Source organism: Bactrocera tryoni, chromosome 1 (genome assembly GCF_016617805.1).
Source record: "Bactrocera tryoni isolate S06 chromosome 1, CSIRO_BtryS06_freeze2, whole genome shotgun sequence".
NCBI classification, from domain to species: domain Eukaryota; kingdom Metazoa; phylum Arthropoda; class Insecta; order Diptera; family Tephritidae; genus Bactrocera; species Bactrocera tryoni.
The window spans coordinates 55,874,100-55,887,019 of record NC_052499.1 but is presented as its reverse complement, the minus strand read 5'-3'; the positions used below and the strand labels follow the sequence as shown (position 1 = coordinate 55,887,019).

Here is a 12,920-nt window from a genome sequence, read left to right as displayed (position 1 = left end):
GCTGACGGTGCAACCGAAATCGACGTATTTTCTTATTTCTATATATAGCATACATTAGATAATTAATTTTCACAGTTTTACAATCACTGTTCCATTATTTATTCTTAACATTACTTTTTTACTATTTTATTCATATTCCAAAACTCTTTTCTATTATATGGATCCATTATTTATGTTTATGGTTTCTTGAATCATGTAAATTAAAATGGATGTCTGAATCGGCTTTCGGACCGTATCCTGAGACTGGTACTGCCAGTTGGTCTATAGGTCAACACGTAAGCAACAGAATTGTCTCTGTGGGGATAAATGGATACATATAGTATATCGAGTACTTATGTTCTCGACACGGCCTCGTTAGCGGTAACAGAAAGCACCAAGCCTTTACGGGCAGTGGATTAGGTTATCATTTGGAAAGGGGAGGTAATGTATTAATTTTGAAGTTTTTTGTAGAAGATGTACACTTTGCTCTCCTATTAGATCTCCAAATAACTACATAGCAAGAGCAAAACATACATATATTCTGAATAAACAAATATTTATTGTAATCGAGTCGTGAAATGTCCTCATCTTTGTTATCGTCATCTCGTTATCTTGGTAATCCTTCACCAATCGTTGGCCGAATATTATCTCCAAACAAGCACTATGGATATCCATTGTAAATCGGAATTTTAAAGCGCAAGTGGGCGTAGTGTGATAGGAATTCACCTGGACAGAGGCGCGTTGGTAGACTTGCTCACTACTGAAGAAAGCAGTTGGACTCTGAACTTAGATTTAGTGAGAGATTGAGTACAGATTTTAACTTAAATCAGATATATTGACATCGAATTATATAGTATGTACAAATAAATTGTTAATATTTTGACTTTTTTATATGGCAATATCGAAAAACAATTCCTTTATATAATATTAAAATAGTTTAGGGATTCGGGGGTGATTCTTCCGGAGTTCTCGAAGGGGCCCGTATTTTCTAGCATGAGGAAACGATGTTATCATCAGCAAGAAACGACATACAAGAAGAGGTTTATGAGAATGCAGTAAAGAAGTTAATGAATTAAAAAATTTCTTCTACGTCATACTTGACTCAGTGGAATGAAGAAAAGATTCGTCGCAGTGAGAGACATAAACTTATCGATCTCATTTCTATGGCAGATCGATGATATGAAATAATATGAACGCGGCTGCAAAAAAGTATTTTGTTGGTGTATCTGATAAGTTGTATAAGGAAGCCTTAATCTCAGTGTTCCAAACCTAAGCAGACTTTTCCCAGACATTCGTTTAGTGCTTTATCAAAAATTTTCAGTCACACTGTGATTAGCCAAGAAGCCGGAGTTCCAGACTATTACCGACGTATTCGCAGTCGTCAAAGCTCGAAAAGTTTATTTTTCCAAATATTTGAAGGTTGGGAGAGTTTAAATTGCATGATCAAAAACTATGCATGACGCTACGCCTTATTTGATTTAAACTTCAAAAGCATTGAAGTAGTAAGTCAGAAGATAATTAATAAAATTTCTAAAATATTAGCAAAAATCCTCTTCTTAGGGGGCCCTCACCTTTTTATCCCTGCGGCCGGTTTTTTTCTCTGCGGCCCTGTTCATATACATATGTGCATAGTAAAATATGTGTAGTATAGTCAGTCATATTCAATTAACTCTCACATCAATGCTAACAAATCGAAGCTTTCCCTTGTGACCGCTTAGTCAAAGACTAATTTAAAATTTAATGCAGCCAATTTTTAAATCATGGCAACAGTGGACGCACCCAATAGCTATTTGCTCTTGTATACATTAGGCTAAGTGCACAGTGAAGCATAGGTAACTAGGATATATGTTAAGCAATAACTTGGGCGTACTCAAAAAAATATGTTTTAGGCCTAACGATTTTAGAGAAACTTTAGGAAAAATACGTTAAAGAATTTTCTGAGACTTTCATAGACTTTAGGACGTTAGAAAAAATCTTATATAATAAAAAGCTATAGCATGAGTTCTGTCAGCCGATTTATTCGCCTTGCACTCCGTTTCACTATGCACTTAGCCTTACTCACCTTGTCGCTACATACATTTCTGGTGTGCTGTGCTTTGTAGGTACGCGTATATTGGACAAGTCTTTTATGCTGTCTGCCTGCTGCTGAGGATAAAATGCGCTTTGATCTCTTGCAATTGCATTTACCTTCAGCAGCGGATAATAGAAACCACAACCGCAGCACAGTTTTCCAAAGAAATGTTGCAGACAGCGCATTTTGTGGGGCAGAATGTGTGTGGCTTGTGCATGACACAAACTACCGTTAAACGCTAAATGTAAATGGTAGAGATCCCGTGCGCTGATGCACTGCCAGCTGCACGTGTGCTTTCAACAAATCAAAATGCCACAAAGCAAACAAGCGAAAAGAACACGCATTTGATTGAATTGCTCTCTAACAAAAATGCTTTATTTCCATCAGTAGCTGGCCACTTTTTATTATTATTCAGTAGCGCGGCGTTTGGTGTTGTTGCTTACAGTAGAAATGAAAAATTATCAAAAATATTTGTGGTTAATGCATTAATAAGGCATTTTTAGGTAGCGTCTAAATGTTGTTTTAAGTTCATTTTGTATGCGCGTGTGTGTTTATTTTCCAGCTTTAAATGCGGCAAAATATAAACTAATAAATGAACATGGGCAGAACTAGGTGTTGAGATCTCTTCTACATTTAATTAATATAGTTTTGTTTTTGGGCGTGAATATACTAATTTCCAGAGGAAATAAGAACTTTAAAATGCGGACTGAAAACGAAAATTTAAAAGCTTTTTTATTTATGCCTGAAATCGAATGCTTTTAAATGTACAATTTTGAAAGCTATAGCATAACGGGTGATCCAAGTAGACGTACTTTGCAATAGCCTTCTTTTGACAAATATCGCGTGACTCGTGAAAAGCTGTCATGTTATTCAGTATTGTTTGACATTGCATCATGGAAACACTTCTGACTGAACGACGTTTACAACTTTATTCTGTAAAGAATGTGATTCCCGTGCTTCGCTTTACTAATGGTCAACATAATCGGCATATTGAGCGTACTATTCGAAACACCATCGAACACCTTAAGACCTACCATTCATTATTGGATAATATTCGACCAAATAGACCACGTCCAGCACGCAGTGAAGAAAATATAGCAGCCGTTACTGAGAGTGTACACGAAGGCTGTGGAGAGTCGATTCGGCTCCGTTGGCCTGACGTATGGCACGACTTGGTGCATTTTACGTAGAGATCTTAAATTGAAAGCGACCACACTATAGCTTGTGCAAGAATTGGAGCCGCTCGACATTCCCAAGTGACATCTCTTTCCTCAATGAGCTCTTGAAAAGAAGATCCGACGTTTTCGAGTTTAATTTTGTTCAGTGATCAGGTTCATTTCTGTCTCAATGGGTATGTAAACAAGCAAATTGGCACGAAGCTCAACATGAAGAGATTCAAGAGCTGTCATTTAATCCAGAAGAAACGACGGTTTGGTGTGAGCAGATAGTTTCACGTTTTGTCCCGTTTGACTGGCCACCAAGATCGTGTAATATTTAGCACATCGTTAGACTTTTTTTTTGGAGGATTTTTTTTTGGGATATGCAAAGTCCAAATGACAATGCCGCTTCGATTCAGGCCAGCATTACGCGTGCCATTTGCCAGTTACCAGCCGAAATGCTCGAATGGGTCATAGAAAATTGGACTCAACGGATGGACCATCTGAGACGCAGTCACGGCCAAAATTGAATGATAGGGTTTTTTAAAATTCCGTTTTTTGTTCTTTAAAAAAAAGTAGGGATCCTCAAAATCGATCACACTTTATAATATTAGTTTGTTACAAATGTTATTCTGTAATAAAATTATGTTCGGATAATAACTTCAATCCCTGTAAACATTTGTTCCCTCTGAATTTTCATCTTTGACTTCCTCATCCAACTTCAAGTCTGAACTCGTTGGTTCTTGTATAATAATTTTAAAAACAAAATTGATTCCATTAATGTACAGATAGAATAGACACAATTCCAGCATAAAAAGTGAGAGTTGCGCTTCATGTTTTGATCTAACACCCGATATGTAAAGTTAATCAACATAAAGTGGGCATATTTTAACTCAGTCAGCTTTACTTAAGAGAGAACAAGTTCATTCCACTTTTTTTATACTTTTCGTATATGACAATTTAAGTCAATTGCCGGAATTACTTTAAATAAATAGCTGCTGAGCTTAATTGGTGTTAGTCTGCCTCCCGCCTTGCTAAGAAGAATCTGATATTTAACTTGGATTATAATGTCCAAGTGCTCCCAAGAATTCGCTTAATGATTTTGGAGCATGGAAAAAGCTCTCTTCATATTTTTTTGTGATTTGGTGGGATATTGAATTTATTTTCATTGTATTAGAAGGAAATTATTAAATATTATTCATTTTATCAAGAGAATCAGAGAAACAATTTTTATGTTCAATAAAAGATGATATAAATTCTGGGGAATAATGAAGTGAGATTGATATTGGATGAAATTCATAAGATATAATAAAAAAGTGAAATTGATAAAGTTGTGTTTTAATCGAAATGTCACCGTTCTATATTGATATTTGATCATATATACATAGTATTTCCGTAACTATTATAGGAAACACCTTTTCGGTTTTTATTCAAGGAGGTCTTCGAGAGAAAGGTCAAATCATTTAGATTTTTTCTTAAACAAAAACAAAAAAATATCTTTATAGTCAAGTTTTATAATTAAAACATGAAAAATATTTTTTTTAAATATCTGATTATAAAAAAATAGCTTAATTACTAATCTTTTTAAGATTATTTCTCCAATTTACTTTTTGCCAATCAATACCATAACATACCCGAAAATTTCTCCTTCGTTACGAATTCGATATGGAAATGTTCTTTTATATTTTTCACGCGATTGTAATCGAAATTTCGCACTTTTCGAACGAGATCCTGCCAAGTCGTAACAATGCGATTCGTACGAAATGAATTTGGTGATGCCAATGAGGGTGATGAATTTTTCATTGTTGCTTGTTGTTGCTCTTGCAAATTGGTTGGTGACAATTGTGTTGTTGTGTTTAATGGTGTTTGTTTAGCCGAAAATGGATTTTGAAATTTTGCCGAATGAGTATTGGAATTAATGATAGCTGAAAATAGTATGAAGATGAAGAAACAAATGTGTGAGGAATAAGTTTTTGTGAATGAATTTGTATGAGAGTTGCCAAAAAGGTTAGTAGCACACAAAAATTTTCATTGACAAAAATGTGATGTTAGTATGTATTGCATAATGTGCGTTGCAATGGAAAGGAGTAAGTGGGGTAGGGAATTAGTGTTTAATTATTTTTTAACTTTTAACAATAAGTTGGTGAAATATAGGAAAGTAAAGTGCGAGCAAAAGTATGAGGTAAAAACGAGAAAATAAATAAAATTAAATAATAATCTTTAACGATATTTCTGTGGAAATTTTTCACATCGGATCTTCTTCTTATTTTTACGGGGTTATAGCCGAAAACAGACTCTCGTCCGAGGCTGTTTGGTTCTTTTCAATGGTGGTGTATTTTTACGTGGCGGGTAACAAGTAACAGTGATGTTTCGCCTTCTCACTTTAGCTCACCTCCAAATGGATGTTTTTTGGCTACCCAGAGGGTACTTGGTCTAAGACCGGAAGGCTTGAGCCACGCTTAAATCTAAAATTATTTCTCAGTTTGGTTTTAAAATTTTTTTAAGCAAAAAATCTACATTAATATTTGTGTAAAAAACAAATATTTAATAAAACGGAAACCAATATATGATTATAGTACTTGTTTTTATCGTTCACAACTGATAATCTTGAAATAAATCTTCTCGTAATCCCTGTCAAAAACTATAAACTTCGAACACAGCTGCTAAGTACTAAAACAAATGTGTTTAAGAGGCTTAAAATCATAAGACAATCAATGACTAACGCCAAAAACCGCAAGCTGTGAGCTCACACGCAATTCGTAAGAAATAGTTTGGCTAAATCAGAAATTAAAAATTAAAAGTAAAAATCAAAACAAAATTGACCTTGAATTGGTATCCAAAGTGATTTATTTGTATATCTACATATATTATTATAAAAAAAATATAGATAGCCGATATGAATAAATTTAACGAAAGAGAAAATGCTAGATCTACAAAAATGAGTCAGATATTTGAATAAATAAAAAAGCCAAAAAAAAAACTAAAGATGCTATCAAACACCGCCGATCGAACAATCCACGCCTCATTGACTGTTATTTTGCAGCGGCAACGAACCGAGCAATCGTTTAACCAACAACTACCTACCTACAAACTTACAACCACGGAAAATAAAAAAAACTTAAATTTTGTCTGCTTCATGGGTATGCCGACATCGCTCACATTTGGGCATTAAGTTCTTTGCCATTCACCATCGATTCAAGTTCAAAGTCAAGACGGTTTCCGTTTCGGGAAAGCAGACAAAGCGCATTTTAAGTGGCACACATACAACATTTACACGAACAAAGCCGAACTAAAGGTCATTAAAAAATGTATGGGATATGAGCTTTAAAGTCATACGCTGAGCTAATATACTATAAAACAGCTCATGCTTTGCCTTTATAATGCGAAATAAATAACACCATACTTATGTACTTATATAATATGAATGTATGTATGTGTTTACGAGTAAGTATGATAGTCGTCTGCGCCGGCGCATTGGAGGCGTGTTCAAATTCAAGTCTCATGAGCAAGTATGTGCATATATGAAGATGCCAATGGTTTTAGTTGAGTTTGTTATGATAAAGAGAACCATTCAGTAGATCGCGAGTTCCTAATTAAGCTTTTTTTTTAAATTAAATGAAAATTGCTTTCTCGGAACGTATCCTCAATGACCTGAAGCAAGAAAGGCAAGATACCTAAATACTCCCTAAGGTTCATTAACCATCAACCCGAAAATATAATGGCTTAAAACAGTCTAAATATTTACCCTTGAAATCACAAAGCCGCACAAAAGCTCATGGGAGAAGTTCGGCCCAATATCTACCAAGCCTAAGCACCATATAATTACAATTAAATAACAGTCATATAAGTAGGTGTGCTCGTACGTTTGTGGTGGCGCATAACTTAACCACGCACCAATGTAATTGAGATGATGACAAGACGTCTTGCAAAGCCGATCTTGACATTAGTGGCATTTCTTACGGTTGGAGAAACACCACAAAAACAACAACAAAAGACATTTGCATTGCTAACACGCGTATTAAGTTCCAAAAAAAACATAAATACATATAATTTAAAAACCCACAGAACAGTTTGCAATATTTCTATACAAATTACTGTAATTCGAATGCATGTAGGTACACAGCACGATTTGAAATCGAACACCTTACTCGTATGAGTGCGTTTTCTTGCCTTTTGCCTTACGTCTGTCAACTCGCAGCCGTCTCGCATTACAGTCGCGGCTCAAAGTCCTTATTGGAAGTCGATCGTAGAGTAGTCTGCGCCGTTAGTTCATTGCACTAGACTGTGACTCATTACATATAATTGCAAACGATAGTGGCTAATGAGTAAGTGCTGAGGAATTGCGCACGCCTTCGCCACTTTATTTGTTTACGATCACTGATCGCCAATTAAAAGCTTGCTGCTTCAGAGGGTATTGTGGTGTATCGTTCCGGGCCTTCTTTTCACACGTTTGCAGAAGTGAGCATATCTATAAATATACGGCATTTAATAGCGCGGTTATTTATTGCAAATATTTACGGTTCAAAGGCCTTTCCATAAGGTGATCAGCCGATAAGTATTCGCTGCGCTGTGTTGGGAATGTTTCATGTTGCAAAAACTTTTTTTTATATATTTTTTGAGCATGTGAGAATTTTAATTAATAGTAGGTAAATTATACTTGTACTTATAAAAGTGGAAACTGGTAATCGTTAAACTAAATAATTATTGGGAGCAGAAATTTTGTTTCTGTTTTTCGATGACTGTTATATGAAATTCTGAAATATCTCACCAGCCTTAGTTACATTTATAGTCAAAAGGCATTCCACGAGGAAAAGGGATATATTTTAATTAGTATTAAATTGACTTTTAGCCACAGAATGTTGCGCAATTTCTTCAACTTGGACACCAATTCATATTAGCAATGATGAGGTTCCGAAGCCCATTAGGAACCTAATTTTTGAAAGCTTTTAAAGATATGTATATGAATCATATAGCATTATAATAGTCCGAAGGTGTCATATAATAGCAAATACCATACAAGCTGCAAAAGCTTTTGGCGACACATTAAACTTTTATCAGGTCTCGCATTATCCTGGTAGAACGCTATACCATTTTTATTGATCAAATCCTCCCTTTCTTATTTGAATGCATCACTTTTAAGTTGTTTTTTGAGTTATAAACCCAATAAATATTACAATGTCAAAAACATATTAGTCAATCTTTCTTTATATGATTAGTTTTGAAGATACTAGGAAATTCCAATGGCAGAAATTTCAACCAATGACTTCTCTGACAATCCCTTTATTAAAATTTGTATTATTTACGTTTAAAGTGCTAAAAAACATATAGTAAACACAACACAATAATACATCATATAAGTGGTTTTGGTGCAGAATGATCTCACCTACTCGGTTTATATGTATGTTTACAAGTATTATTCTAATGGGAGCCCAAAAGCTCTGATAACATCTAAAATACCGCTGCGTGACGTTTTTTGAAGGTTATAAAAATCTATACTACTATTTTATCAACAACTTATCAAAACAAAAAAAAAGAATTTAATGTAGATGAGTGAAAACGAGTACTTGAAGAGTGCTTTGGCATGCATTCCATAAATAATGATAAAGAATGCTGCAATTTGTCCTCTTTAATACGGTTCATTACGAATTTCATTTATTTGAAAACAAAAACGTTTGTTGTTTCTCAGTGAAAATGCAAATGCGAGCAAATATTGTACTTACATACAGTTGTAATTTGTGGGACTGAAATAGAGAAAAACAAAGTTTTGCAAACTGAACTACTATTGAATTATTTTTTTTTTGTATGAATTATATGCTAAAAGATTTCCATTTAAAATTTTCTTAATGTTTTTTATTTTTGCGCTTCTTGTTTTGCTACGGCCTGCATATTTACATAGCATATAAACCAATTAATTGGCGGTATTGGCGCTTCAAAAGTGCAACAAGAGAAGAAAAATCTTTTATTAATTGTTTTTAAACATTATTTATTAAAGCCAAATGGAAAAATAATATAATCTAACAATTTATGTTGCAATTAAAGGCGCAATTTCATACTCAAAATTAATTTAAGAAGTAAAAGTAGCGAATGTAGAATTATTTCAGAGAATACTAATTTCATTAGAATTAAATAATTGAATAAAACTACAGCACTTAAGCACTTCAAACCAAAAAAATAAATATATATTCATTTTCAGTGCTAAATTTAATGTGAACTTTTGTGCAGATAGTATGTGCATACTTTAGCCGTGTGCCAGGCGCCAGGCACACGTTTATTTTTACCATTTAAGTGCAGTTAAATTAATTTTTATGCGCTTTTCGTGCATTCAAGTGAAATTGTAATGAAGCAAACAGAAAAAGTTGATTGTAAAACAAAAGTGGAATGCAATCAATTGATTGACAAATGGCATTTGCCCCTTTAACACCGCACAACATTTGATGGCAGCGGAATTCGGATGGGTGCATGCGACAATGAGTTAATCCCGTTGTAGACATGAAAGTGCGATAAATGCATTTGTTTTGGGTCGGTACATTTGTTGGTGTTTTGTTGATTGACAATTGCAATTTTTGCTTTCCACTAAGTGTTCAGCACACTTAGCAACAAATTCACTGCATCGATCAATTTCACTCAAGAGTTGAGCTTTTTCAAGTGCAACATTGACGCACTCAGGCATAACGATGAATTATGTCATAAAATGGTGCATTTAATAGATTTGTTTATTTGAGATTGTCATCGATCGTACTTTTCAATTCAGTGTGTTAGTATACATATTTTCTTTGCTATTATTTCAATAAATAGTGGAAGAATTAAAAAAAAAACGAATATTCAAAACTTAGTCTCCCGAACTATTTGACCAAAATTACATCGAACAATATGCGAGGTTTTTAGAAATACTTATTAATAAATGTGAATTTAGGTTTTATATAACAATATTAGCCGCTACAATCCATGACTCAGGCTCTGGTTCTGGTGCAATTTCACACACTATAATCCAACTTCTACATATATAATACTACACAATACTTGTATTCTACAAAGTTACCATATTTGAAGCTGCAACCGACAGTCTTGATACTTCTTCTTGATTTGAAAAAGATTTAGTTAGCGCCGCTGTGGAAATTTTAGCAACGAGAGGCCTTATTATAACCCTTTTTATATTCATGGGCTCGGCTGGTCTATATGTACACTTGAGAAAACTCTTTCCAATTCTGAAGCAATAGTTTGGTCAATGGATTAACTTTTCTATATAATAATTCACAGCAAAACGCTCATGAAACAAATATTATGTTTATATTAATGCAAAAATACTTAATTTATCAGTTTTTTTTGATACAAAACGCAGAGCTTCGCAAATTTTTCACACGCGAATCGGAAATAAATGCGCAATATGTAAAATGACAGCGGAAACGGGACAAGGCAATTACAAAAATGGTGCTGCCATAGTGAAGAAATAGGTCTATACAACATTCAATAGGATTTAGTAATATAGTATTATGAATTTTGTTAATATGTAAAAAAATAACTAAATTGAGAGAAAATATTTTTACTAAATAATGTAAAAATAAAATTGAAATTAAAACAAAATTTTGGAAATAAAGAAAGTTTATTACAACTATACCTTTATGCATTTATAATTAATGTCTTATCGATCTGCCTTTTTATAAATTTATATAATATTGCCCTATAGGATTTGAGTGGCATAAAATAAAATATGTTAATGAAATTATAGTATCGAATAATAACATTATTATTATATATTTTTTATTCCAATATATAATTCGTATATATTAAAATTTAATTACATCAATACTTGACTATTTGTACATAATTATATATAAACATAAATTTAAGCATTACATATTTAGAATTTCTTAATTTTTGCATTCTCCCACTCTATTGTGAACAGCATAAATAGCAAGCCAACAATACAAAAACAACGCTATGCAATGTCCCGTTTCCGCCGCCATTTCAACTGTTGTGCAAAAATTTCGGACGCGCTCGTGTAAAATTTGTAAAAATAGTGAATTTTATCTTTAATATCAAAATACATTAATTGTTTTGTGGTAAATATCAATCCTCTAAGTGTATTTTAGTGAAAATATATGAATACAAGCTGTTTTAATCAAATAATTGCTGAAAATGCATGAAAGTGCCGCGAGTGAGCTGCGCAGGCAAAGACAAAAGTCGACAGCGCTCTTGTGCGTAAAAGTGTTGTGAAAAATTAGTGCTTACTATAAAAATCTCTATTTAATGATATGGATTTCAACATTATCTTCATAGAAGGTAAGTCTTTTAAGAAAAAAACAATATTAAACATGTTCTCACAATTCTCAAATGGCCGTTTGGGCAGAGAAGCGTGCTGGCGACAGCGCTGCTTTGGTTGTAGTGGGCTTCAAAACTGTACCACTGTATATTGGAACAACAATACAATATTTTAAAGCTTATGCAGTAATGACTTGCTGGAACATTTGTTATTTTGAATAGTGTTGTAGTTATGATCAGGTGTAAGAAAGTTTTGTGGGTATTGTAAATAATAATTGTAATATTAGGGTCAACTGTGTTTTTGCGTAAATCAATTAAAAACAGAATGGTGAAAAAACTCATACTAATACATATACATACAATACAAATATTCGTAACTGAGTGGGAACAATTTTTGAATTGCCCGACAATGTACATAGCTTCAATTGGCCCACTTATGGCAGTAATAATATTATATACGGATTTATATATACATACATATGTATAAACATGTCTGTGCGTACACACTTATACTTACAGTGGTATTGAAAGTTTGTTCTTGGTAGTTCTTTTGAAATATGATAACAAAAAAGTTCACACCTTTCACGACTCTACAACTGCACGCGGAAGCTACAACTTCTCTTCGATAGCAGCTGCATACGTAAGCGATTGCAAAATTAACTGTGTATGCAGTCTTTCTTATCAGTTTGTATTGCTCGTGAAAACAAACATATGCGCTTATCTTAACATTTCGTATGACTATGCAACAGCTTTTAATATACCTTAATATTAGAAGTATTTTTTTATGTAACTCGCATTGCATTTTCGAGTATGTACTTTCGTTGTTTACATTGTAAATTGGTGCTTGTAAAATTGTGTATGTACCATTTAGGTGTTACCGCAAAGATAACCTACATTTTCCCGTTCTACTGTGGCGCACCTACATTTTTCGGTTGACGCTTTTACATTACTTTCTAAAAAGGTTTATGTTTTCTCTGTTGGAGTTTTGATGAATGTGTTTTAGAAAAATTACACACGAATTTTCAATTAGATTTAGTTATGATTAAGAGAGTGATAATTTTTTTCATAAAATATTCTATCAAGATCAAATTTAAATGCAGTTTTCGATATTCTCACTGTAATTAAGGTTTCAAGTGGTTCCACTGCAAACTGCACAAAGCCAAATGTATACTCCAACTGTTCTTGATTACAGATACATATAATTCAACAATTAATTGCCAAGTCATGCATAAAATATCGAAATAGATTATTTTTGAAGCCATAATTGCATAAACACTTCTTTATCAATTAACACAATCAGTAACGAGACATTGATTCATTTAAATATAAAGAGTTCTTTATGTGAATAAGAACATGTTCCAACCAACGAATGTGTGCTGAAGAATGATAAATGACTTCAACTGTTAAGGAAAAAGTGAAAGCAAATTTTAATAATGCATTTGAATGCTCATGAG

At 33.4% G+C, this 12,920-nt stretch overlaps 1 protein-coding gene across 5 annotated transcripts in view; it reads right to left on the bottom strand.

The window, feature by feature from the left end:
* The window catches only part of LOC120767001 (aminopeptidase N), a 173,527-nt gene that overhangs the window by 23,153 nt on the left and 137,454 nt on the right, over positions 1-12,920 (bottom strand). Inside the window, exons 1-2 of one of the 5 annotated variants that reach the window (XM_040092813.1) lie at positions 10,247-10,401; positions 4,842-5,132 (exon numbers count right to left, since the gene is read on the bottom strand). The exons of the other annotated variants lie outside the window; for them this stretch is intronic. Of the exons in view, the coding sequence (XP_039948747.1) occupies positions 4,842-5,010 (169 nt within the window). The 5' untranslated portion in view covers positions 5,011-5,132; positions 10,247-10,401. Of the gene's footprint in view, positions 1-4,841; positions 5,133-10,246; positions 10,402-12,920 lie in introns of those variants that run through there. 5 annotated transcript variants of the gene reach the window in all.